Source organism: Ixodes scapularis, unplaced genomic scaffold, assembly GCF_016920785.2.
Source record: "Ixodes scapularis isolate PalLabHiFi unplaced genomic scaffold, ASM1692078v2 PGA_scaffold8__174_contigs__length_109621045, whole genome shotgun sequence".
NCBI classification, from domain to species: Eukaryota; Metazoa; Arthropoda; class Arachnida; order Ixodida; family Ixodidae; genus Ixodes; species Ixodes scapularis.
The window spans coordinates 9,567,449-9,594,235 of record NW_024609883.1 but is presented as its reverse complement, the minus strand read 5'-3'; the positions used below and the strand labels follow the sequence as shown (position 1 = coordinate 9,594,235).

General features: G+C 46.0%; 1 protein-coding gene and 1 non-coding gene across 4 annotated transcripts in view; one reads left to right on the top strand and one right to left on the bottom strand.

Moving 5' to 3' along the window:
- The window catches only part of LOC8041281 (F-box/WD repeat-containing protein 7), a 41,052-nt gene that overhangs the window by 11,742 nt on the left and 2,523 nt on the right, over positions 1 to 26,787 (bottom strand). The window contains exons 1-6 of one of the 3 annotated variants that reach the window (XM_029993946.3): positions 26,151 to 26,306; positions 25,340 to 25,513; positions 15,463 to 15,528; positions 13,513 to 13,908; positions 4,717 to 4,908; positions 368 to 505 (exon numbers count right to left, since the gene is read on the bottom strand). In XM_029993946.3, coding sequence (XP_029849806.2) covers positions 368 to 505; positions 4,717 to 4,908; positions 13,513 to 13,908; positions 15,463 to 15,528; positions 25,340 to 25,513; positions 26,151 to 26,168 — 984 coding nt within the window. In that variant the 5' untranslated portion in view covers positions 26,169 to 26,306. Of the gene's footprint in view, positions 1 to 367; positions 506 to 4,716; positions 4,909 to 13,512; positions 13,909 to 15,462; positions 15,529 to 25,339; positions 25,514 to 25,981; positions 26,027 to 26,150; positions 26,307 to 26,787 lie in introns of those variants that run through there. The other 2 variants (XM_042286637.1, XM_029993939.4) reach the window with 2 other exon arrangements.
- On the top strand, positions 1,785 to 1,866 carry Trnas-aga. The gene has a single exon. It is a non-coding gene; the product is annotated as a tRNA-Ser (tRNA).

Sequence of the window (26,787 nt, the reverse complement as noted above, 5' to 3'; positions counted from 1 at the left end):
TTCGGTCGACCTTCCAAGTCCTTGAGCAAAAAGACGTCAGTGACACAAAAAATATCAAAAACACGTCGGTGACACGAAAGGCACCAAAATGAAACGTACCAAAGAAACGGCACCAAAAGTGCGTCGTCAGAGAGCGCGCTGTCTTCGGAGATTCGCTACCACGTTTACATCGGTGCTTGGGCTTTTGCCTTCGTCTTAGGGACAAGATAAGAGATCCTGTGAATTTTCGCTTTCATGCCGTCACAGGAAACGTTTCCTGTCTGTTAGTCAAGGCAGCTCAGGGTTTCTCGAGACTGCAAAAACTGAGGACCCCTGCACCAGACGACGCCACTACAGAGACCCAACAACTCCGCCAAGGAGTACTCGCCTTGAGGGTGCGGTCGTACGAGCCGCTCACCACCTGGCGCTGGTCGGCCTGCAGGCAGCGCACCGTGTCCGTGTGCCCCACCATGTTCCCCTTGCAGGCAATGCTGGACCACGACTGATCCGTGCTCAGGTCCCACACCTGCGGTTCGACAACCGTTGCGGAGCAACACCCAACGAGGTTAGAACGGGCGGGAGGTGCCGTCCCTATTCTCCACGCATGGAGCGAAGTATAGCGGAAGTAGGCGTGGCCACGAAATGTCCCCTCTGTGTCTCGGCCAATACGAAAACTCAGTTAATGGGCGTTGCCATTTAAATAGGGGAAGACCGACCGCGTTGCCGTGGCATTGCTGCGGCAACGCAGGAATTTCCTCCACATTTCCGTGGCGACAACTACCAAATCGGTGTCGAACAGGAGAGATTTGGAGCCCGAGACTTGCTTGGCCGGCAGGAAGTCGGCGTGTGGCGGGCGCTCCACATACTGCGCCGGGAGCAGGAGCAAGTCGTCATGGTGCGGCTTTGGAAAGCGGGCATGCTAGGCGCCGTACACACGAATGCTAAGAACAGCACTGGGTTGAGAATGCGACAAAATCTCCGCTTCCACCACACGTTCGTTGCATTCCCTTGTGTTGTTGACTGCCTGTGCACACTGAAACCTTTCTGGGTGCACCGATCGTATTGAAACCGAGCTGCGACTGTGGGCAGACAAAGCAGACTGCAGGCACGAAGCAGGCATAGCCAAAGCTTAACGTAACCGATCATGTCGAGAGCAGACAAGAACGGCGTCGGAGTGCAAGGCAGTCTATGATTGAGTTCTTAATCCGGCGTCGCTGAGCGTGACGTGCTACTGGGTCCTGGGGTATTTAGACGTCCCTTATCGAAACCCCACATCCTCCAAAAGGGTTAACATAATCGTACGAGACCCGACCGCTAATCGAGTTTGCGTTTCAGTGGGACCGACTGCGTAACGACAGTTTCTGACCGCTTACGATGAGAGCAACACTAACATACATAATGGCGCCATCTCTCAGGTAGTTCTGCGTTTTAGCTGGTGACAGTCTAAGAATACAGTAGATGCTTTGCCTCCAGCTCTAGATAACACTTCTTCGAATGCACAGCCAAAGAGAAGTGATTTTGTTTCATTGCTCATAGGCAGTGCTGAGTTCCGGGTTGCATTGGTATGGAATGGTATGGAACGGTATGGAACGTAGTTACCGTATATATGCATTTGAGCATTTGACCACAGCGCCCTCTCGTCTATAAACGTTGAGCCAATGCATGCAAAGTTTAACGCGATTATACACGCATTTGACCGCAGCACCCTCTCCTGTATAGACGTTGAGCGGCTACATGCAACGTTTCATCCATGACATCCCCAGCTCTTGAGTTACTACCACATCTCAGAGCCCCCTACTCGTCCTGCAGTCGTGGCCGAGTGGTTAAGGCGATGGACTAGAAATCCATTGGGGTCTCCCCGCACAGGTTCGAATCCTGTCGATTGCGGAAACATTTTTTCTTTTTTTTAAGAAGACAGATGGGATGGCAATCGATGTGAACACGGACGCCAGACAAAGCTAGACCCTGAGAAGCTTCACTCCTAATAAAAAAGAAAATTCCGCAGCCACTGAACTGCGACTCAGTTCTCTTCCGCATTCCAAACGACCGTGATTTGACCCCATATCAACGATGTACAAACATTTTTTTGGGAGGGAGGTGGGTGAGGGACTTGGAAAAAGCTGACAGAAAAAAGAAACTGCTTTAAATAACATTTAAGCGTTGGATCACCCAGTCCAACTTTGTTATCTCAGAGCTTAACGACCCTCCAAAAAACACTCGGAGCAAAAAAGACAGCAAACAGTTTGCTTCTGTACACTGTTGTTCCTTCTTCCGATGGACCACAGATGGCACTATGAGCCATCCAAGTCAACGCAATGCCGTGGAAGTGTTGTCCCGTGGCCTTCAAGAGGGACACAGCACCAGCTATGTTCGGATGTAGTGACGTGATAAATTCACTGCGCCGGATTGGTTAGCATGCCTCGTAGCATCTGCTGCGATCCATCGCGAGGTGAAACAGAGTACACCACACCACAGCTTGGCAACGTACAATCACGACCCATACAAAGGTGAAAGCACAATCATCTACTGTTCTGTAGCGTCGTAAAGCAAAGGCCGTGGCGGAGTGTGTGCTTCGCGAACCGAGCCTCGCAAGGTGCGAGAGAAGGCGCACAAACTGCCAAGGCAGACACTTCGTGACAACTCCAGAATGGAGCGGTGAACGATCGCAAGGTGACGTTCATATGAATTGCAACTGTACAGAGCGCACGAGAAAGCCATTGCTGGTATTTCAAGGCTTCCTGTCATACCGGGAAACCTGTCATTAAAACTTCTAGCACGACGGAATAAGTTTGCTTTGGTTACGACACTTAGAATGCGCGTGTGTTTAGCGTCTTGTTCCGCCAACGCAACACAAGCGGTCCCAAAGTGGCAACAAAGTACGCCATGGGCGCACGATCGCCGTCAGATGTTGAAATCTTATCTGTCACTCACAGAAACTCTGGCAAACAAAAACAAGTGTACGCGAGGGTCCTCGTCGTCGCGGCGTCCGAAGTCGTGGCCACTCGAGTTTCCGTATAGTGTCGAGCCGGAGTACTACCTACGGCAGAACAGGCATCCGTTGCAACCACCTCCGCCGCGCAACTGCCAAGGTCGCGGCAGGTAGTGACGCGACACTTCTACGATGTCATCGAGAGGGAATTGACGGTTCACGTATGGGGATACGGTACTGCGCCCGGAATGCACGTCCGACTGGTCCGTTTAGCCATAGCCTCCTTTATACTGAAAATGCCTGCCCAATGGTTTCTTTGTCGTCGTCGCGCTTACTTCACAAATTTGCTACTAGGGGCGCCAAAACCCCATACAGAAATGCAGACGACGCTTGTCCGCTGCCTGCTGCTACAGTTCACTGTAGCTAGCGTAAGCTACGTTATCCGTTAAGCTACGTGATAACGTAAGTTTTCTATGCTAAGTTACGCGGTAACGTGACCTTACGTGATCAAATAGGTCATTTGATCACGTAATTTGTTTGTGACTCGAGTAACTTTTCTCGGTCGTCGTTCGACCCGCAGATAGAGCGCTTAGCAATTGCCGGCATAGCTCAATAGCACGAAGCCGTCTGCTGCTCGTGGCACGCGCACCGCAACGCCACACGTACAGGTGCGGTCATTTCATTCCATTTATTGATCATGGGCACATCAGCACCTTGTACTTAGCCCCAACTCTTTGTGCTGCATTCTAAGTCGCATGATACCTTACTGGTGTGTGCCAATGTGCAACTCGGACTCGCGAGTTGCACTTCCTAGTGGTCATTAAACAGGCTTCTATGGCTCCTGGTAATTCCCTCCTCAAGCACCAGGACAGAGGAGGACTATACTATCCATCAGTGAAGCTAGTGAGGGTGTTGCATGCGCTGAAGAACCTTGTAGAGATTTTACAAAAAAAAAAAAACACAAAAAAACAACGAAATATGCTGAAAATGAAAAAGCCTTAGCATGCAGCTGGTGATACTGCGGTGGATACTCTTAAGGCCGGTTCAGACACTTGCGTTTGACTGCGTCCAATAGCAATAAAAATCTAAAGTGGTCGCTGCTTCAACGCCGTGAAAGTCCGTCAGCCTGTCTGTCTCCTTTTTAATTGGCATTGACTATTTCTGTTGTCGATATGACAAGCACCAGAGGTCTGGTAACATTTCAGCATACAAACAAAACCAAGACGTGAAAGCTAAAAGAAAGGTATAAGACTTATTTATATATAAAATCTATTCTGACGGTGCCCTGCACCTGGTATGTAGCATGGGTTACGAATGAATTCAATTCACAAACGCCATCACAGTGGACTAGCAACGGGCAGCGAAGAAGAGTCGTCTGCATTTTTGTATGGGGTTTTGGCGCCTCTAGCAGCAAACATGCGAAACAGGCGCGACGACGACGAAGCATGGTGAAGCCAACCATTGGGCAGGCATTATCAGTATAAAGGAGGCTATGGTTTAGCGCATCTTAGAAAGCGGTCCCTCGATTTCTGATCGACGCCGTAAGTGTTGTGTCGTTGCCTGCTGCAATCTGGGTGGTGTGAAGGACGTGGCATAGGATGTGGCAGAGATGCCTGTTCTGCTGGCAGTCGCTGTCCAGCTCCGTTCCCTCTTACTTATTTTTCCCCCCACCCCCTAGAACTTTCACACCCAACCACTAGGTTTGCTACATCCGACAGCGCGACGCACCAACATCAGTGACATTGTTTGTTGCCGCACTGAAAGCATTTACGACGCTTGGGAACGTCGCTTCTTGCCCTGTGGCCCACCTTGATGGTGCAGTCGCTGGAGCCAGAGACCAGCCGGTTTCCCGTGAGGTGGAGGCAGCGCACGGTGCCCGAGTGCCCCACCAGGGTCATGACGGACCAGGGGCTGTTGGTGCGCATGTTCCACACCTTGATGGTCTTGTCCGAGGAGCCGCTCACAATGCGCGTGTCGTCAAACTGGACGCAGAACACCGCCTGCGGCGAGGAAAACGCAGACGGTCGGGTGATCGTCGCCTCGTGCCGGGACAAAGTGAGTGGTGCTACTTGGAGCCTCTGTAACGTCCAGAACAAATGAAAGCTGGAAGAGGAGGATTAAAGGGAAGCTGAATTACCCCTCACCAGGGCAGAGAATAAAAAACCTTAAATTATGATTTAGATCACGATTCAAATTGTACGAGTTTTACTACTATAATTTAAGTCAATCAATTTTTTCCCAAGATATTCCAGAAATATTTTTTTATTGTCAGTTTGTCTATCTTTTCATGCTTTCCTTATACATTTATTTAGTTTTTAAAGCAAAAAATTGTCAAGCAAGAAAGATTCATATCAGGCAGCTATTTTTACACCTAGTGGCAAAAATTTTTTTTTAGCTAGTGATTTAGATTACGTAAATCAAATTTCTTCTACGTAAAAAAAATCGATTTTTTCATCCAGTTTATAACTATTTGTTATAAATACCAGGACCAGAAAAGCAAAAAAAAAAACCTTCCTAGAAAAAAAAGATTTGGGCACAATATTTATTTAGCGAGGCTCATTGCCCATCTGGAGCGATTCCAAAATATGCTGCCACATCGGGATGTCAACCCCGAAATAGAAACATAATTTGGAACCGCTCCCAACTCTAAATTTGCCTTGCAACGTAATCATTGCACTAAAATTGTTTTTTTTTCTTTGTTTTTTTTTTTGTTTTTTTGCGATGAAAGTTTATCTTATGACACGGGTGTCTTATGCAGACATTTAAGAACATATTTTCGGGAGAATTTAGTAAGAGTTTAATGCCCCAAAAGTATAGAGGTCATACTTTGTCAAGCTAACATTGTTTTTAAAACTTAAGTGAAAAAAAAAAAGAAGAAAAAACTAGAAGATTTTGGAACAAGTTTCAATGACTCTTGGGCCTGCTCTATCAAAATCAAAGAAAACCGAAAAACCCCCGAGTCGGAGCCGTCCCGAACCAGAACTGCAGCCTCATGGGAAACAAAACGGTTTTGAGCCAAAACACGGCCCACACCGAACTGTCTGCGAGGCCGCTCCTTCCATGGGAACCACGACCCTTACCTCGCTTCTTTCTTTTATCGGTACCAGGATGTTTTTTGATTGTTTGGGTCGCGCGCACTTCCCCTGGAGGTTGGGGAGTCTTATGACAATGTCTAATTTTCCTTGACACGACTCCCGACAAAAGTTTTTCGCCCAACACCAAAATTCGACTCTGACGAACCTCGAATCTGTGGGGGAAAATTATACCCCTAAGAAATGCCCCCGAATTTGAGAAAAATAACCCCTGGAAACAAGGAACCCTAGTTATAACTGGTGTAAATCTTAAACGCGAGTTACAATCGCCATCAATCTAAAACAAGAGTGGAACAAAGTTTATTGCGGATCAAATACTATATATATATATAGGGCGGCTATGGTGCCTTTTCCGTGGTATATTACCAGTTGACTTCCAGCTGGGACCAGTTGACTCACAGCTGAGACCAGTTGACTTCCAACTGGGACCAGTTGACTCCCAACTGGAACCAGTTGAAACCAGTTGACTTCCAGCTGAAACCAGTTAGATTTTCAATTGGTCCCAGTTAGACATTTTCACCGCATGAGCCGGAAAAATCAATGCCTGCACATGGAAAGCTCAAACCTTCACCGAATGTGCATCAAGGTGGTGTCTTTTTGGCCGATGAAATTTTAAGCCGTAGCTCCCTTTCCGAGAGAAATGGGACTAAAAAACTTTCAGCCTTTCCACTCTGGTGAAGAAGGAAGACCAACAAAGCTGTACTATGGTCAGACGACCTCAAGGACGACTTCTTGGACGACCTCAAGGATGACTTCTTGGACGACCTCAAGGACAATGTCTAGGACCATGTCTAGGACGACCTCAAGGATGATGTCTAGGACGATCTCAAGGACGACTTCTAAGACAACCTCAGGGACGACACCTAGAGGACGACGCCTAGGGCGACCTCAGGGACGACATCTAGACGACTTCAAGGACGACGCCTAAGACGACCTCAGGGATGACCTCAAGGATGACGTCTAAAAGACCTTAAGGACGACTTCTAGGACGATTTCGAAGACAATTATGTCTAAAACGACCTCAAGGATGACTTCTAAGACGACCTCAAGGACGATGTTTAGGACGGCCTCAAAGATGACTTCTAGGACGACCTCGAGGATAAGCTCTCGAACGACCTCAAGGACAACGTCTAGGACAACCTCAAGGACAATTTCGAGGACAACCCCAATGACGACCTCAAGGACGTCTAGGACGACCTTAAGGACGACTTCTAAGACAATATCTAGGACGACGCCTAGAGAAATTCAGGCTTTCCACTCTGGTGAAAACCAGAGTGGAAAGGCTGGAAACGTTGCCTCCAGATGGCGGTAGCTGTCCAGAGTTTTGTGTCGACATTTCTTTGTGGGGGACACGATCCTGGGGAAACTAGCCCTTAACAGCTCCGCTGTAAAACTTGCCAGAGTTGACGGCGGATGGGTTCGCAGACGATTGAGGTAGCGACGTTTGTAACGCATGGCGCCATCTTCCATTAGGAGCAACAAGCGAGTGACGCACTCCGCTCACTGTGTCTATTCAGTCTCTTCCCTCGTCTGCTCGTGCCTAAATGGGCTACCCTAGACTACGCCACGAATGTTGTACTATGTGAAACACGCATGAAGTACTACCCTATTTATTCGAATGCCTTCTCAATTGTGAAAGGGAGAGATGCTACTACAGTAGAAACCTTTTATAGCATACCTGTCGGGACCGGGCAGTAATTTTACTATATCGGGAGTTTAAGTACATCAGGAGCACCTTACAATCTGTTATTAAAGCTGTGAAAAAGGATTGGAAATGACTAAAATGTTAATTAGACTAACTAAAAATAAACACCAAAAATATAAAAATATCACTCACATTGGAGTAGAAAAAACTCAGTTATATCAGTTTGTTTTGTAGTAGGTGCTTTGCACTTCACAAGGAAGTTTTCGAGGCTTGTCATGTGGGCATAGTGTTAGCCACTGTAGCATTCAGAGCCCTCCTGACTGCATCCAAAGCCAACACGAGTTCATGTCTTGTAGGGGCAGGTCCTCCTCCACGTTTGTAAGCTCTTTGTTGAGATCAGAACGATGTGCAGAGCAGCAGTCCAATAGCAAGAGTACTTTTCCGTTCTTTGCACGCAGCAAGGCATCCCCTGTCGAAGGTATGTTGCAAAAATGGTGGTCGTCATCGATGCCCCTGCAGACTCCTTGTATGTGCAAAGAAGAGACTCTATGTTCTTGACACATCTTGGATTCTTGAACTGGCCAATAATGAAAGGCGTCCTTTTTTCACTCCCATCGGCATTGCAGCAAAGCAACGCAGTGACCAATTGCTTGCCTGTGTTTTTACCCTCCCACCTTTTTCCCTTGAAATTGTAAGTGCGGCTGGGTAGCATCTTGTAAAACACAACGGTTTCGTCGCAGTTGAAGGTGTCTTTTGGTTGGTAACCCGCTAAAAGAAGGGCAGCACTTGCCCAATCTATCCTTCAACGGTCGCATCCAAAATGGCGCCTTAGTCGCCGGATTTCCGATGAAAAGCAATACCGTCCCTTGCCATGAAACGTTTGATCCATCCGTTTGATGCCTTGAAGTCTCCACTGCTAAGCGTAACAGTAAGCTCAAGTGCTTTCTCTCTGATAATAGGTGCACTGAGTGGCACGTTTGCAGCGCGTGCATGTCAAAGCCACTCAAGCAACGCTGCCTCAACGTCGGCGTTTTGGGGTCTTCGGAGCTTTTTGTGCTTTCCACTGTTTCCATCGGCAATGGCGTCTTCAATGCGCTTCCCGTTTTTCACCAAGAAAGACGACACACACCGTTTCCACAGAAACTCCGAATTCATCCGCGATTTGCTTTCGAGCCCGGTCGTTTTCGTTCACCATTCCTCGCAAACTTGCTTTTTGTGCGAGCGTTAAAGCGGTTCGCTTACGATGCGGATTCGTCATGATGCACAGTTCAGACCATAAAAAAGCGGCACTTTTTCGATTCAGTTTGCATGCAACGCAGAGTAGCAGAGGGGGGCGAGCTTGCACGACGAAACAGCACAAGAAACAGCTGAACGGCAACTTCTTTGTTTGACGAACGATGCAGGCGCAGGCCCGGGGATTTGGTGGCAACAAGCAACCTGATCAGAATGCTGCCGTGGTGCGACGTACTGCGCACTTTCAGCGTTTTTAGGCACCGATTTCACTTTTGCGGGAGAATAATATTCCACCAGTACCGCTGAGTTTTACCACAAACAGTATCCCGAGTTTTGGGAGTGTACTACATCAAAATGCTGAGTCATAGAGGAAGTAGGAGTTCAATGGGGAGCTTTTACTACAATTGGGGTTTTACTACGTGCGGAGTTACTATACTGGAGTTCTACATATTTGTCAAGCCTCCTTTTGGCTATCCCATTACACAAGCTGCCTGAAACCGAGATAATGCTATTTCCAGGGGAAGCCATCCCCCCTTTGGGTGTTTTCTCAAGAAAGAAAAATCGGACAAAAAACAGAGGGTGGTCTGGCTCTCCAGGATGGCCACCTTAAGAGAATGAGGTGCAAATTTTCTTCTCTGGATAGGTGCTAAACATAATGGTATGGCGATATCATCGTCGGTGGTACACGGATCGTAGGGCATGCCTTGCATCAGGCGGCATTTAGCTCACTGGTACAACAAGAACCAGCTGATTTCTCATTGGGCGAACCCCTTAAAAATACATCATCTTCCCGAGGGGAACCATGGGGTGATGCGGAGCATCGCGGATCGTTATTAACGGTGTTATTAACGGTATTGATAACATTGTTAGTAACGTTGTTAACTTGCGTGTTATTACGTTAGTTTGTGGAGTGGTGCTGATGCTTGCTTGCGCCAACCCACTAACTGACGGGACTGTTGCTTCCATCACACTTCATCGGAAGAACGGAGTGGAGTCAACAGCGGTGAACTGAACGCGCGCAGCGCGCTACCGCTGCTTATATTCACACTTGAAGGAGAGGAGACTAAAGGAGGAGAGTTGCGCATGCGCGCGCGGTGTGAGTAGAAGCGAACGCACGCGAAGTGCACGCAGCTGGTAGAGAGAGAGAGCAGAGAGAGTAACGCGCAGCTGTTGGAGAGAGGGAAGGAGGAGAGTTGCGCATGCGTAGTGTGAGTGCGGACTACGACGCCGCGGGACACAGACCCAAGCAAGAGATGCTCCGCATCTAAAATGTTTCCCCTCTCGAGTCTTCTTTGCAATTCAGTTCAATTCAGATAGTTTGCAACAATACATTCATGGTACAGGCATCAGAAATACAAACAGAAAGCTGCCTTACAAGACAAAATCAAAACGTTCAGAGACTTGTCCTATGTACAGCAAAGTACTTAGCGTATTTTCCAGAGCATAGTCCGCAGACTATACATCTTTAAAAGTTGAAATTTTACCCAGTGCAGACTATCTACAGGAGCAGACTATACAAGCATTTGTTTTTTTACAGATTGTTCACTGCGACAAGACATGAAAAATTTTATGAATAACGGAGGACCGTATTTATTCGAATATAAATCTACTTTTTTTTCCCGTAAATGTCAAAAATAAAAGATTGACCTACAATCGTGACCAGAATTTCAACCTACATTCGTGACCAAATTTTGCGACCCCACTGAGAATATGGAGCTATCGAGTCACTGAGCCACTCCTTGTTTCAGAAAGCGTTTGATACTAAAAAACAACCGAAAACAACCTCGTGACGCAAGGGGGGAAGGGGAGGTAAGAGGACACCACGCGCCACGCACCTTTCTCCCTCCCATCCCTTCCACCCCTCTCGCCCCCCGAACGTGCAGCAAAACAAGATACCGACGAGGTTACTTTCACTTCTTGTTGCTCGCAGCAGCTCGCATCTCACGTCTTTGTATTTGATCTTTTGCCACTTCGCCCGTCTCCACCTTCTTTCGCTTCTTGTTGTCGCCGCTTTGCAACGGTGTCTGTGAGGCCCAGTGAGGTATTGTTGCAAATTTGTGAGGATGTCAATGAAACTGACGAAGCTTCCGACGACGATGACATGTCCGGAAGTTCTGATGATGACTAAGTTTATGGCATTGCGCTGTGATTTAGTTGAGAGCGCTGCAAATAAAAGTTTCTTTCTTTCTTCTGTCCAAACTTTCCTCTGTTCTTTTAAAAAAAGAAAAAAGGTCGACCAATATTCAAATTACTTTTTTATTCTTGGCGAGTTTAATAGAAAGGCATCGACCTATATTCGTGGTTGACTTATATTCGAGTAAATACGGTATATTGATGTTGATTTATATGGGATACAAGCTTTTTTGTGAGCTAATACAGCAGACATTTGTCAAGATCTGCTCTGAAGGAGAATTTTTTCTCTTTGGACTAGGCACTAAGTTTGGACTATGCATGGCGTGCGGACTATGCACCGGGTGCGGACTCTCTATGCAAAAACTTTTATTTTTTACACCAAATTTGTTTTTGCGGGCTATAGCCCAGAAAATAACTACCATAAAGATTCGAGAGAACGCCCGCCCCTGAGAGATCAGGCATCCTGTTTTTCTGGCGAAATATCTGTAACATAAAAATTCCAAAACATCGCCCACCCCCCGATTCCCGTCAGACGTCACGCGATGTCCATAGGGAACCGCGCAATTTGCTGTACCGGCACGTCTGACAAGCGAGTTCATAGTGGGTTCTCGAGTTTTTGTCCACGAACTATGCGCGCGATTTTGGATCTCGTAACACGCAAGTTGTTCCAGCGTGTACGTTGCACCGTGAAATGCAAATCCGCTGCGTCCACAATCTGCAATATCCGTTTTTGTGACGTAAAGTTTATAGCGGATTCCCACGTTTTTGTCCGCAATCTGCGTGCATTATTTCGATTCCATGCAAGTTGATCCCACGTGTATTTTGCATCGTCAAATACGATTCCGCTGCATTTGCAATCTGCTGTATTTGTTCCCATAACATACGAGTTTGTAGCTGATTCCCATGTTTTTGTCCGCGATCTGCATGCGCAATGTCGATTCCCGTGATTGGCAAGTTTGTACCAGGTCCCCACATGTTTATTGCATCATAGAACTTGAATCTACTGCGTCCGCGATTTGCAGCATTCGTACACGTGAAACGCGTACGAATGCTGGAAATCGCGGCATTCGTACGCGTTTTTCGGCAGGTTTCCGCGAGTCCTTCGCACCGTGAAACGCGAATCTGCTGCGTCCGCAACCTGCGTTATCCTTTTGTGAGGAGTTTGAAGCAAATTCCCGCATGGTTATCATATTGTGAAATGCAAATTTGCCATGTCCACGATCTGCAGTATCAGCTCCTGCATCACGTGGCTTGTGGCAGGTGCCAGGATGTTTATCATTAATTTTTGATAAATTTTTGCTGTGGCCTCCCCAAAAATAGCCCACCCCATGTTTTTCACCATTTATCTCTTCATTTTGCGTGGGCATTCTTTCACAACTTTACGGTAGGTATTTTAACTATGCTCAACCCCTATTTCTCTCAAAGTAACCTCCCCCTTGTGCAGCGATGCAACATTCCTAGTACTTGCCATTTTCGGAATGCTCCTTAAGAGTCCTGACAAGGTTCAGCATGGTGCGCCTCCTGTCCGGAGACCAGAAGCCTCGGCACAAACTTTACAGCAATGAGGTGCATATTGTCAAAGATGGAAAATGATAGATGAATGGGAAACTAAAAATAAATGTTCAATGAGGCAAACTTGTGCTTACAAACTTCAACAAAATGGAACCGTACATTGTGCAACACTGCCTTGATGTTCCCATTCTCAGCTTGTATTAGAGACTACATAGTCTAGAACCTTTTGCACTGAAACAAGCAATATGCTACAATATTCTACTAGAACATTCTAGAAGAGTCGCGAGAGATAAAATGAAGAACTAGGTTGGTGGGGTTGAAATCCCCTTTCTTCACGTAGGAGCCACGCGCGATGCCAACTCGGCCATGCACGTAGCGAACCAAAACAGCCATGAAAATTGCCTGCGCTTTTTCGTACGAGACACTGCCAATGTTAGCGATGTCCTGAATGGTTTTCAGACGATCCTCGTGCACAAGTTCCCTAATTATGTTGACATTTTCGGGGGTTTTGCTCGTGAAGGGTTGCGCTGACCTCTCTTCATCTTCCGGTAATGTTCTGCCATTCTTGAAGTGCAAGCATCACTCAAAACAACTCACATGAATCATTGTTTCTTCTTTGTTATAATCCTACTGAACCATTTCAAAGTTTCCCGTTCCAGATATGCAGAGTTTGATACAGAACTGGACGTTCGATCTTTGCTCTGGTTTCCAGTTCATGCTGAAAATGGCAATGTGCTCTTTCGGGCAGTCACAAAAACTCGTCTAGCGCAGCTTTCAATGTTTACAGAACGATGTCCCTTGGCGCAATGACGTATGAAGGTCACTGCCTTCAACAGCTGCGCGCATCACCGTGCTACCCTCTCTTTTTACGCTATGAAACTGGTCTCGGAACTTTTTGATGGCACCTGGTATGTAGGCTCGACGAAGTGCATTCCCCAAGTTCTTGACAGAACAAACGAAGGCTGCCATAGCAAGCCGGCGTGCCCAACCTGGGTGTGCCCGTGGAAGGTGCGCACGTGGCAGCTGCCCCTGAGCCAGTTGCGGCGCAGCCTGAAGCGCTGGCGGAAGACGGCGTGCCAGTCCACCCGGCCGTCCAGCCGTCGCAGCAACTGGAGCTGCTTGCGCTCCGTGGCCGCCCCGACCCTCCACTGGGGCAGGGCACACAGGCGCTGCCACAGGTACGGGTCCCGGGTGAGGTCGCGCCAGGAGCGGCAGACCGACGCGCAGCGCACCAGGGACACCGGGTCCAGGTACGAGAAGATGAGGAGGAGGGGGCCCTCGGGGAGGGCGCTCAGCCAGTCCTGGCAGTTGGCCGGGCAGTGCTCGTGCAGCACAGGCTGCAGCAGCACCGACAGCAGGTGGTTCTGGGACTGGCCACACTGGGCCTGCAGGGGTGGGTTGCTCGTTTAGCCGTCGCCATCCAGTCCAAAAGCCATAGCTATCCTATCTAATACAGTCCAAAACCATCGCTATCCAATCCAAAAATCATCACCTGGATGGCAATAGCTGTTTAGCCATCGTCATCCAGTCCAAAAGCCATCACAATCCTATCCAACCCAGTCCAAAGCCATCGCTATCCAATCCAAAATTCATCACCTGAATGGCGATGGCTTGTTTAGCCATCGCCATCCAGTCCAAAAGCCATCGCTATCTTATCCAATCAAAAGTTATCGCTATCCAATCCAAAAACCATCGCTAACCAATCCAGTCAAAAAGCCATATACCATGCTACCTGGAGCACGCCTCCAACCGGCGTGCTTGCCGCATCCGAACATGCTTTCCACACATTTCTACGACCAACTGCCAAGATTGCGACAACCAACAGCATGAGACTCCGTCTTTTGTGACGTCATTTGTTGTCAGTTTGGGACACTTTCCATACACAAGCAGAGTAGGACGCTAGACAGAGCAGCCAGAAACACATTTCAGGCACCGTGCCATTACTATATGATCCAATAGTCGTCACTATTCAATACAGTCCAAAAGCCATCACCATCCAATACAAAAGCCATTGTCATTCAACACAGTCCAAAAGCCATAAGTATCCTATCCAATTCAAAGCCTACTATTGACCAATAATCACCCTGAAAGTCATCAATTTCTAATCCAAAGACCAAAAGCTATCACTCTCCAATCCAGCTCAAAAGCCCAGACAGATGTGTTTGCCGCTGTGTGGCGGCTCTTTCCAAGCTTCAGCGTGTTTGCCGCTTGGGGCGGGTCGGGAATCCACTAAGTACAACGTCATGCGCAGGCCACTGTAAGTGGTATACATGCCTTGCGCCAGGCATGTATCTAGGGGGGGGGGGGGGCATGGGGCCTCGGCCCCGCCCCTTACAATCTTCCATTTTGCTGGGGCCTCCTCTCCCCCTCCCCCTGATACAGCATTTTGTCATGGGGGTGCTGTGACCTACTCAAACTTACCAGCAGTCCATATCCACAATGCCCCTAGAATTGGCCCTTCTCCGTTCCCAATTCAGGGTCAGTATTCTTTTCAATATAATTTGCCAGATTTGTTACGGGAAAAGCACAAAACTGAGAGCACTCTGTAACATCGAAGCATCCAAATTCAAACGTGGCCTCTTGTAAATAAATGCGCCGAGTCATTTAAATGAAAAGTTACAAAAAGTTGTGCGTCTCGCTTCATGACTGTTTGTGCTTGCATCTGCCAGACCTAAGCTTTAACGGAGCTTTGTCCAGAAATCAGCTCCCGTCCCTTCGAGTTTGGTGTCTGAAAAGCCAAGGACAAGGGGCTGAACGTTCGCGGCACTTCCCCGAGATGAGAAACATGTAAGAAGAACAATGGAAAATATAATGAGTCTCAGAATATCATGGAGTTTTGGGATTAGCCACGTGTCCTTTCTATATGCCTCCCTCTTCAGTTACCGAGGCAAAGCATGAAAACCCAATCTATCCCGAGAGCAGCGAGTGACCGGACTTACGAGGAGTGCTTTGAGTACGGCATTCTTCTGTTCGTCGGTGAAGTCGCTAAACCACTCCTTCATGACCTGTTGGAGAGAGAAAGTATAATAGTAAGGAAACATCGCTAGTGTCAGGCAGCTTACAGAGCGTCCATTTACGGGCAGCACTCAGAAGTTAAAAACTGAAGAGAACAAGTTTGGGTTGCAGAATGGTATAACAATTGTCATTCGCCACATTCTCACAGAAGAGAAAGAATCAACTTACGTAAATACTCTAGATCGTGCTTTCTGCATTGTCATGTTTGACATTTCGGTTATACCGTCGCCGCTACAAAGGAAGTTTTGCTTGGTGGTCGTCCTACTGAGAAGAAAATTTCCTGGAAGTATTCCTTCTACAAAAGTCAGCTGTAGTGGAATAAATTAACTAATGCAATAACGAACGAGTCCCACATCTAGAAAAGTCAATGTCTGAAAGAAGTGGTCATAAAATGAACAGGTTAGTTGAGAGTTAGCCATTATTTGCCAGTATTTTACAACCAAAAGCAATCAAGGGAAGACATTAAGCCTTACAATGGCCAAAACAAAAAATATATCTATCTTATAAATATTTGGGGTGTGCCAATATTGAAATTTCCTAATGTGAATCAAATATGAAAATTTGAAAACAAAGAAAGCTTTGAATATCAAATATGTTTCGAATATGTGTGTACCACAAAGAAATAACAAAACAAATATGCAAATACTTTCTCTATGACATTTCAAACCGAAAATGATAACAAGTTCAAGTAAACAAAACTATGCGACTAGGTAGCACATAAACAATACAATTGGTAACACATCTGTTATACCTTGACTAGTAATCACCTGCCAACTGTACATGAAAGCAGGCAAAAGGTGCAACTAATAAGTTATAAAAATTGACAAAATTAAGAGCGTACCAAACTGCACATGTCTAGATAGCACGTAAAAATTCAACCTCTAATGTTGTCACAAAAACAACTGGTAATGACCTTTCTTAAATAACCGAAATTGCCCTTGACTAGCCAGCAAGTTAGATATCAGCTGAAAATGCAATTATTGCAAATTATCATACAAGAAAATGAATTGTAACGCACATTCACTACATAAGTGCTCCCTTCTCACCGTGACAATTGCTCTTGCAACAGAAAATACCCTTGCTCCTGCAGCAGAAATTATAAGGTTGCTGGAAAAATGATTCACAATGCAGGCTTGGCAAAACGAAAACCAAAACTACTCCTTGGTCATGAGCTATTACATATGTGTTTGCACACTTAAAGCAACTTTTTTTTTTTTCCCAAATCGGTACCCGAAAATGCATGTGTGTTACAATTGAAACCAAAAAACGAAACTAAAAAGAAAAACGGAATACTCGGTGCAAGGTGCCTAGACCCATCACCATCGTGACCATTTGTTTACATTACATTCAACGTTACTAAAACACTCAATTGGGAAACTCGCACTCGAAACCTGGGCCGCTGGCGTCTACCGAGACCGAGCTAAATATGACAACAGCGCCACTCTTTATCATTTGTCTGTACTGAGGTCACATTGAGCTTTTAGAAAGCATGTTTTTGTGTAAAAACAAACGGAAAAGACTCTTTTTGAATGAAATTTTTTGGAGATTAGTACAAAATGAAGGGCGCGTGATGTTTTTATAATCTTTAGTTTGCAAGGTTTAGCGGAACAATTAATATTGTTTTTATACAACCATGCCTCAGCGGTGCTTTCAGGTAGCGCGTCCCGACCTAGGTGCATTTTAACTTCGGTAGTAAGTCGCGGTGCGTCCGCTGGGGAGAGGGGGTGGCACCCCTGTTACCTCTTCCCCTGTATCTGTTTCAGCGCCAAAATGGCCGATTAAAGGTGGCCGCTGCGGGAGAAATGGCGGCGTTGTGTTCGCCATTAGCTCGGTTCTGAAGGACAGATCGGGACCCCTTTTTCAGAACAGTCTCTATGGCAGTTTGCCAACTGAGTGGTTCTAGTAACGTTGATTACATTATAGAAGACTGGAAGATAACTTATTCGTCACCACACAATGTATAGAAATAGCAATGAAGAGCCGAACTTCTTTATGGTTAGCTTTTTTTTTTTTTGGACATCAAGGTACGACAATGTTAGGCAGGAAAAACTCTGGGGACAGCTTTTTCCAAAAAAAACTTTTGAAAAAACAGAAAGCAATGCAACTGGTCTGTATTTGTGTGCTGGCACAACAAAAGCAGTTTTCCAGGCTTACAGAAATGTACTTGTTATTGAGGGCAAGCTCAAATGTGATGCAGTACAGGAGCCAAGATATCAGAGCACCCTTTAACAATAGATATGAAGTGGTCAGGGATATATGAAAAGGAGTGATGGAACCTGGACTGTCTTTTGGCAATGGGTGCTCTGCATGAAATCAGAGGATTCAATCAGGACTAGAAATTCGACAAAGAAGTGTAGGCAGATTAGCACTGGGAGCACATGGAAATACACCAAATGAGCATGTACAGGGGGACATGGGCTGGTCATCTTTTGAGAGCAGGGAGGCAATTAGTAAGCTGAAATTTTAACAAAGGTTGACTGAAATGGATGATACGCGGTGGGCACGGAAGGTATTCAAGTATTTATACTAGAGGCGTGCGAACATTGAAATCTTTCGAAGCGAATCGAATCGAATCGAATAATAAATGTTATGTATCGAATCGAACCGAATATTTTCGAATACGAATAGTAGTTTCGAATAAGAACATTTTTAAGAACAAATATTTTCTATTTGATGTGAATTAAGGCGAAACACTGCTCCTTGAGGCAAAAAATATACTAAGAACAGTGTTCTAAAACATTTAAAAAGCATCCTAAGGCTTTCATTTATGCCTAACTGTATTCCACATACCTTTTAGTTCACTGATATATGTTTATTTTCTTAATTCAGCATTTCAATTTGTCTTAATCCTTCCCGTAAGCTGTGCAAATTAAATTTTCAATACTAACAAAACTAATTAGGTGACGTCAGAACCAAGTACATACTTGTAGTCAGATTGTAATGGCAGATAAGCTATGTAAATTTAATTTCAATTGAATCACAAGTTGTATAAAAAAAAGCTCTAGAAGCGGTGTTGCCTCTTAAACAAGAATGCTCAATCGAAAGACAACTGGAATTTTTTTTTTCACGAAACATTTATGAAAAGGTTAATTTCACCGCAATAAGAAGAATGTCACACTGTGACCGATAAAATAAAGATCAAATAAAATATCAGTCAGTAAAGCACCATTGAAGGAGTGAAGTTACAGAACGTAAATGAAAGTACACAAGTGGAGGCGGGTCGGCAAGCCACAACGCAGTTGGAGATCGAGTCGCGGACGAACGCAACTATGTGAACGTATACAAAAGTACACAAGCGGTGGCGGGTCGGCAAGCCACAATACAAAGTAGAAGACCACGTCGCACAGCTGGACCGACTTTGTGCAAACTTTGTTTACGCGGGTGAACGCAACCACGTGAACGTAAACCGAAGTACACAAGCGGAGGCGGGTCGGCAGCCCACAGCAGAGTTGGATATCGTGCTGGGGGGATCGGTGGCCGAGTGGGCAAGCGCACACCAGCTGAGAGCACCTCGAGCGAGAGCTCGCGCTGCAGAACCCAGGATCCTGGGTTCAATCCCCACTACTGCCCGTTTTGATCTGGAGGAGCATCGTACCGGAGTGCGGTCGTGTATCACTACTGCGTGGTGCACGTTAAAGACCCCAGGTTGGCGGTTGTACTGCACTGGCTAAATTGCTCATCTACAGCTGGGAGACTCGTCGCCCCTGGAGGCAGACCAAGTTCTAGGCTGTATAAACATACAAACAACCTATTTTTCTTTTGGAGATCGTGCTAATCGTAGGATTGAGCCGCGCAGCCGCCCTGACTTTGCGCCATCTCTTTCCGTGTGCAATAGTTCTGCCGATAGAGGGCGACTCAAAAAAACAATAAATTAAAAATTCATATTTTTTTTTTTCATTTTTTTTGGAGGGAACAAGTTATTTTTATCAGTGAAAATGGATAGAAAGAAATAAAAGGAATCCCGGCAAACCGATGAACCGGAAAATCAAGCGGAAAATAACACGAGCCAGATATCGCCGATAACCGAAGTCAGCCGTAAATCCATATCCGAATCCGTAGTAGTGAGAGTGGCCCATCGCGTTTGTGCTGACGACGATGCACGTGCCGTTGCAAACTTCATCAAATCTATTGCAGCGTTTGCGTCACGACCACTTCGCTAACTCCGGAATCCAGACGTCATGGCAAGCAGAGGACAGATCGTGCTACCGCAAATAACTTTCCATTGCATCGTATAAAAAACGTTCGTCCAAAAACAAAACAGGGAACTCGACCGCGAGTTGACACTAATCGGCGAGTTCCGCGTTATTTGTAGTTTCCGAAGTATTCGAAGAACTCGAATACTTCGAACAGCGAAAGTGTGAAGCGAATCAGATCGAATAGCAAGCATTATTCACGAAGTATTTGAAGTTTCGAATATTCGCACACCCCTAATTTATACATAAAAAGTTTAAACACAAAATGGACAAACCGAACCCAAAACCTTACATTTAAATACCTACTCACTAGTGATTGGGCTGAGCAGACTACTTCAGTGGAAAAGGGAGTGAAAGAGGCAGAAAGGAAAATGTGGGAGGGAACCATGCAGGACAAATCAGCTCTAACAGCGTACAGGTCACAAAAAACTTTCAGCCTTTCCACTCTGGTGAAGGAAATCAGCGAAGCTGTACTACGATGGGACGACCTCAAGGACGACGCCTAGAGGACGACGTCTAGGACGACCTCAAAAATGACGTCTAGGACGACTTTTAGGACGACCTCGAGGATGACCTTAGGGACGTCTAGGACGACCTCAAGGATGACGCCCAAAACGACCTCAGGGACAAAGTCTAGGACGACCTCAAGGACGACTTTAAGGACGACCTCAAGGACAACGTCTACGACGACCTCAAGGACAACTTATAGGACGACCTCTAGGACGACCTCAAGGACAACTTCTAGGACAACCTCAAGGACGACATCTAGGACGATGCCTAGAGAAATTCATCCTTTCCACTCTGGTGAAAACCAGAGTAAAAAGGCTGGAAAGGTTGCCACCATCTATGAGCGAGGCCGGCAAGCCAGTTGTCTGGTTGCCGCCGCCGCTCATAGATGGCAGTAGCTGTCCAGAGTTTTGTGTCGACATTTCTTTGCGGGGGACACGATCCTTGGGAAACTAGCCCTTCACAGCTCCGCTATAAAATTAGGACATAAGAAAGGAAAAGGTGTTTGACAATTCACTGGGAAGTTCTTTACTGTTTGAGGCGAGAACGGGAGTTTTGAGGACAAGGACGTATAGGGCTAAATTTCAGGAGACAGACACATTCTGTGCCGCCTGCCATAATGAGAGCGAGACACTAGAGCACTTGGTTTTGAGGTGCACGGGGCTTCACCCTGCCCTCCCTGAAGGAGTAACAGATTTGGCCGGGGCCCTGGGTTTTACCGGCGACGATGGAAGGACGGAGGAGAAAGGACTACAGTCACAAAGAGGACATTAGAAGATTAGTGGAAATTATCTAGGGAAAATTGAATGATGGGCAACTAACTAGCACAGCTGGGGACAGGCGGTACAGAGGAAGACTGGGACTCCCTCTCGCGTGGCTCCGGCCCAAAGTTTCAACCCTGTCCCCCAGTGGGTCAGGTGCTGGGGTAAGGCCAACAAAATTTGACCAGGGGGGAAGAGGCGGGGGGTGATGTGGGATATTATGGTGATATCCCACACTGCCTGGTGATAGAGGGAGAAAATTGGCTCAGAAGGGCAGGCAGAATCATACGTTTGTCTTTTTATACTTAGGATAGGTCAGGGGTGGCCAGGCTGACCCGGCCTAAGAGCCGCAAACAAAACCACGAAACTTCCAAGAGCCGCAGGAGGAAGGGGGCAGGGGGGGGGGGGGAAGCAAACTTTTGTTTAGAGCAATAAACACTCGAACTACTTTTAATCTATCCGGGTCAAAAGCAGTTCAACTGTACATAAGGAAGTAGTAGCACAAGACTACCAAACCACAACTTGTCTTTCAATTTAAGACGTGTTCCATTTCTTCTTTTGGGGAAGTGCTTGTGCAACCGGGAGGGAGGCGGGGAAGTGGGGTTGGTGGGGGGGGGGGAAGGGTGGGGGGAGGGGAGGAAGCCGCGAGCCGCACTTTAACATGCAAAGAGCTGCAGCTTGGCCACCCCTGGGATAGGTGGTGCAAGCTATCGCCCGTTACAAAGGGTATAGCCATTAAAATCCATCCATTTGCCAATTTGGTAACGGCAGACACGCGTCTACGGACTCGTATCTGCCGTTAAGATGGAGGAAGCAAAACAAAAATTCCACTAGGAGGTTTTATTTAAACGAAAGACCAACATGCTGGCGGGAAAAGATAACAAAGGAGTAGCACGCGTGGCCTCACAATCCCAGCAACCTGACAAGCTCACAAATTTGTTTTGGAAGACGACCCTCCCAGAGGCGATGGTTGCACACTCGTACAAGTGTGGGAAGTGCAGCACCTAAAACGTTTTAGACAAAAGCAAGGACTACCTCTGTGGACAGCGAAGAACCGTCGTTGAACTTCGACAACGGCGACTCGCGTACGGTATTTATTTTTGTGTTGGCGTGCATTTCATAAGGTCTGTTTTATGAGGTATAAGTTCAACCTTGATTACTTTCTTTACCTGTGCAGTAAAATATCAACAGCAATTTACTTTTCGAATACCTGGGAGCTAAATCTGTTTGAACATTAGATTGTGCAAACACAGTATCTGTATGTATAATGTAAACGGCAAGGGTTTATAAAAAAAAAATGCCCACAATATTCACAGTTTTAGGCGACTAAACACGGCTTTTAAGGAAGCTCTGAATGTTCGGGGTATGTCCCGCAAGCGGATTACTCGCTATTTTCCCGAATATTCGGCCATAACCGAATATTTGGAAATTTCCGAATATGCAATTCTCGAATTGAATATGAATCGAGTAAGAAAAATATTCTATTCGTATTCGAAATCTCGAATATTTGCACACCCCTCATAAATATACTTTTGAAATGTTCAACGGAAAAGCACTCCTCCACAATGTTTCAATGTCAAATTCAATAAAAATATATCAATGAGCCTCCGTACAGCACTGCTAAAGTCAAATTTGGGGGTTTCACATGCAAAACCAACGAAGGCCATCTTGCTCGCCCCAGTGGAGGACTGGGGATTCATTTCGATCCCCCAGGGTTCTTATGGCGCGCAACTGAAATCTCGGTTGCACGGCACCTTCTCCACAATAAGCCCCCGTCAGAATGCGGGCACCTCACCCAGGGTTCAAACCTGCCACCTGGGCAGGTTCGAATCCCGACACCTTGCCTCAAATCCGCCGAGGTGGCTGCACTGATGGAAGCAGCATTTGACCTTCTGTTGCATGTTCTGTGGCAGGCAAAATATTGGTTGGGAGCAGCCATAACATCTGCTAGCACATTACTTCAACATTAAGTTGAAGTAATGTGTTTACATTACTTCGATATAAACTACATGAGTTTATATTTGATAATGATTGAGGGTTCCCCTTTGGTACTGGAGCATGTCACTTATTACCTTTTCTAATAAGAATAAATAAGGCATAAAAGAAACGGAGAGTTTTTTTTTTAGAAATAAGGCTCTGGGGAGTGTAAGTTTCATTTACAATTGTTACCAAACAAATGAATGAAAAATGAATCATAGTGCAATATTTCAGTTAAGCCACCCCCTCCCTCCCTTCCCCCCTCCCTCCCTCCCCCCCCCCCTCTCTCTCTCTCTCCCTCTCTCTCTCTCTCGCTCTCTCCCTCCCCTAAGAAAAAAAGGAAACTTTTATGCTTGGTAGTTCATTCAGCATCTGAATATAATTCCTGTAAAATGCCCTCAGAAAACCAGCATATCCACTAACGTGTCTATCAATAAAAATGATTCACCCCATTTTACAAACCTATCAAACTAAAGACTCTAATACGAGTATTATAAATTGCAGAAAAAAACATCCACAAATATCATGAAAACATAGACTTGTGCTTTAAGACCACTCTTTTAGCGGCGTTGGAACCAGATTGCAGTCAAAGTTCACTGCTCTTTCGGTAGACAGCTGCACAAGAACTATTTTGACCGCATTTACTATTCGCATATAGACCCGCGTTTCTCTTTCTCAGCACAGCTTTTCATGATAAGAGATGGACCTCCAACGAAAACAAAAGGAAGTAGGCTCGTAATAGTACCGAGCATAATTTCCGAGCCTATCACGTTAACCCAGGCGCACCTCCGTGGCAGCCGCTGCTCGGACGTGACGAGAGGCGGCACGGAGGCACGCGGCAGATACAATCAACGAGTGATCTCACCGGGAGTACAAGACCCTGGTTATACGGTGTACCGCCTGCATGCGAGACGCCTAAAGCCCTGGTAGCACTACCGCTATTAAATGATAACAACCACTTCAGATACTAATTTAATTCGAGGTGAGCTTTTCTCCGGTTCCGTCAAAAGACTGCTGAGCTTTTCTCCGGACCCGCACAAAACTGGGTGAGCTTTTCTCCGGTGAGCTTTCTTCCGGGATTCAACACTGCTACCCACTGTAGATGAGAAATGTAGCCAGTGCAGTACAACCGCTAGCCTGGGGTCTTCAACCTTCATCACGCAGCAGTGATACACAACCTCATGCCGATACGATGCTCATACAGATCAAAACGGGCAGGGGTGGGGATCGAACCCAGGATCCCCAGGTTCTGACTAATAGGAAACTCATCTTGAAACAGCGCGACTAGACACGGACGAAGACAAAGGCTGGACAACACGAGCGCTGTGTTGTCCAGTATTTCTCTTCACCCGTATCTAGTTGCGCTGTTTCAAGATGAATATATGGCACCTTGTCCAATCATCTATTCTGTTAATATGAAACACGGTAAGACCTTAAAAGCCAAATTGCAAGTTTACACTTCAAGTTGCTTTCAAAATTATTGTTTTAACATAAAACCGAGTTATTTTTCCATTTTAACGATCCAGTGGTGGCCTTATTACTCAGAGTTAAAAGAAAAGAAGTCTCTGTTGTTATTCACATTTCTCTCAATGTTTTATAATTTCTTGATAAAAACTTTTTTAAAATATGTTTTGAATATGCTGGTACTATCATGTTCCATAAACTCTGAATCGTGCAGGGCTACCTCGAGCTAACCAGCACAGGACAATCCCCTCACACTGTAAGCTGCATTGAAGCTAGACCAATAAGAATGTTTCAATGCCTACAGTCTTCCCTGTCAAATACAACATGGAATTATAGGAGGTGACTTGATTATAGCGCTTTTAATCAGAGCGGTCAGTGCACAGCTTGAGCAAAGTGGTAACGCTATCGAGAGATTAAAGGCCCGAATAAAACAAAAATAAACAGGAAAATCTACCACCCAAGCTAAAGAAAAAAGAAAAAATATTCAGCCATCAGGAATTTAAAAAAAAACTATGTGCCTTTGTACTTTTGTAATCTCCTATTTCACTTGGAGAAGTATATTCCACACACAAAAACATTTGGTCAGGCATTAAAGAAATTGACCTGACTTAGTGTGTAACTGTGCTAACTTGCCTAAACTTTTCAGTTTTCTTGGCAAAGCTCAACTGACTCCGTGGCTGACCTGCTGCGTGCCATGCAGCAGGACAGACAATCTGTACCCCCATAAGCCTTATTGGCTTATCTGGGTACAGATTGTGGTATTTAAAAAAATGGCAATAAAAATGTATGTATGTATGTACACTTTCGGTAAATTTCCAGCTTCTACGCACATCCAAGCGGGACTTGGCAATAAAAATGTATGTATGTATAATTTCGGTAAATTTCCAGCTTCTACGCACATCCAAGCGGGACTTGAAGTCCGCCGGTCCCACGACGTCAGACGACTGCCTCCGCAGGACTGGCGCCGTCGTCTGCTTCACCGACCCCTTGCGCTGGTATGGCCGGTGCTTGAAGTTGCGCGGCAGGCTGTGGCACTTACGGGGTGCCTCCACTTTCCGAAATGCTGGCAGCACCTGCACAACACAACACACGTATCTCAATTTGTTAGGGAGGAAGGAAGGGAAGGCTGGTATGAAGCAAACCAGCAACCTCCCTCATTCGTTTTTCGGGTCTACGCCCGTTCCTGCATTTCTTCGCGAGACCCCAGGTTTGACAAGAGCCGTTTCCAACTGTCAACAAAACTATGAGTGCTCTAATTTGTTCTCGCTGCACGTCTCTTTTTTTTTTTTGCAAGTTACAAGGTTTATTACTGCAATGAGGCTAAGGACCTGGTTTTCGAAGACGCTAACAGTCTCGCAAACCAGGAAAACAAAGTTTTGCCATAGAGCAATTGGATTCCAGCCACTTGGCTAACGTAATTGGCTAAACATGGTATGGGTGTGTCAGCAAGTAAGTGTTTACAAAAACCATGACAAGTGGACTATTCTCAACGGTAATGGGGGATGGATTCCTTTTATACAGATTTGAGACAACCTGCCTACCACTTTGTGTTGGTGACATGGGACAAAACAAGAGCATCCAAAGCCTTAGCATCCGTCAGTGGAGTAACCTCAAACAACAAATGACATTGGTTGGGTAGATCTAGCGCAGCACAAGCCCTCACAAACGTAAAGCAACAAAGATTCATTCTCTCATAGCTCCGAACATTACTATAGCATTTGTATTCATGCTCAGAGTGTTACAATCCACATTTATTCCTGTGGTGAGACTTGTTCTGCAAGCAAACACTGTGCTTTCAAATTTTCTACAAGCAAAAGTTGGCCCTTTTGTACATTATAGACCCTTTTCACAAGGGCACCTCCATCTTGAATTGTCGTCACTTCCAGTATGGGTGAAAACATTGTTTTGCCGTCGCCACGCCAATGGAAGACATTTAGGATATAAGCATATCCGTCATCCATTCTTGTTTTGCCTCCCCTCTAATTTTTTTACTATTTGCAGGTTGAAGTGTTTTATTGTTTTTTCATCGCCCATACCGGATACGCCGGTTAGGTGGCTGGGGACCAGAGTAAAGGAAAAGGTCAGTTAGTGCTGAGCAACAAATCAATCAGCCCAAGTTGTATAGCTTAAAGGGATATTCACAAGGGTATTTATGCTCGCTGAGGATTTTATTTGAACGTGACCAACAAGAGCCCAACTACCAAGAACAGAATCTGCAGCTCGAAATTTGTATTCTTTCCACCCGAAAACCGCCGGTCGAGAGTTGGCCGGTTTTAGGCGCACTCACTCTCTTTTCCACGACTACGTGCCAATCAAACTGATGCATAACAAATATCTTCAAAGCCGT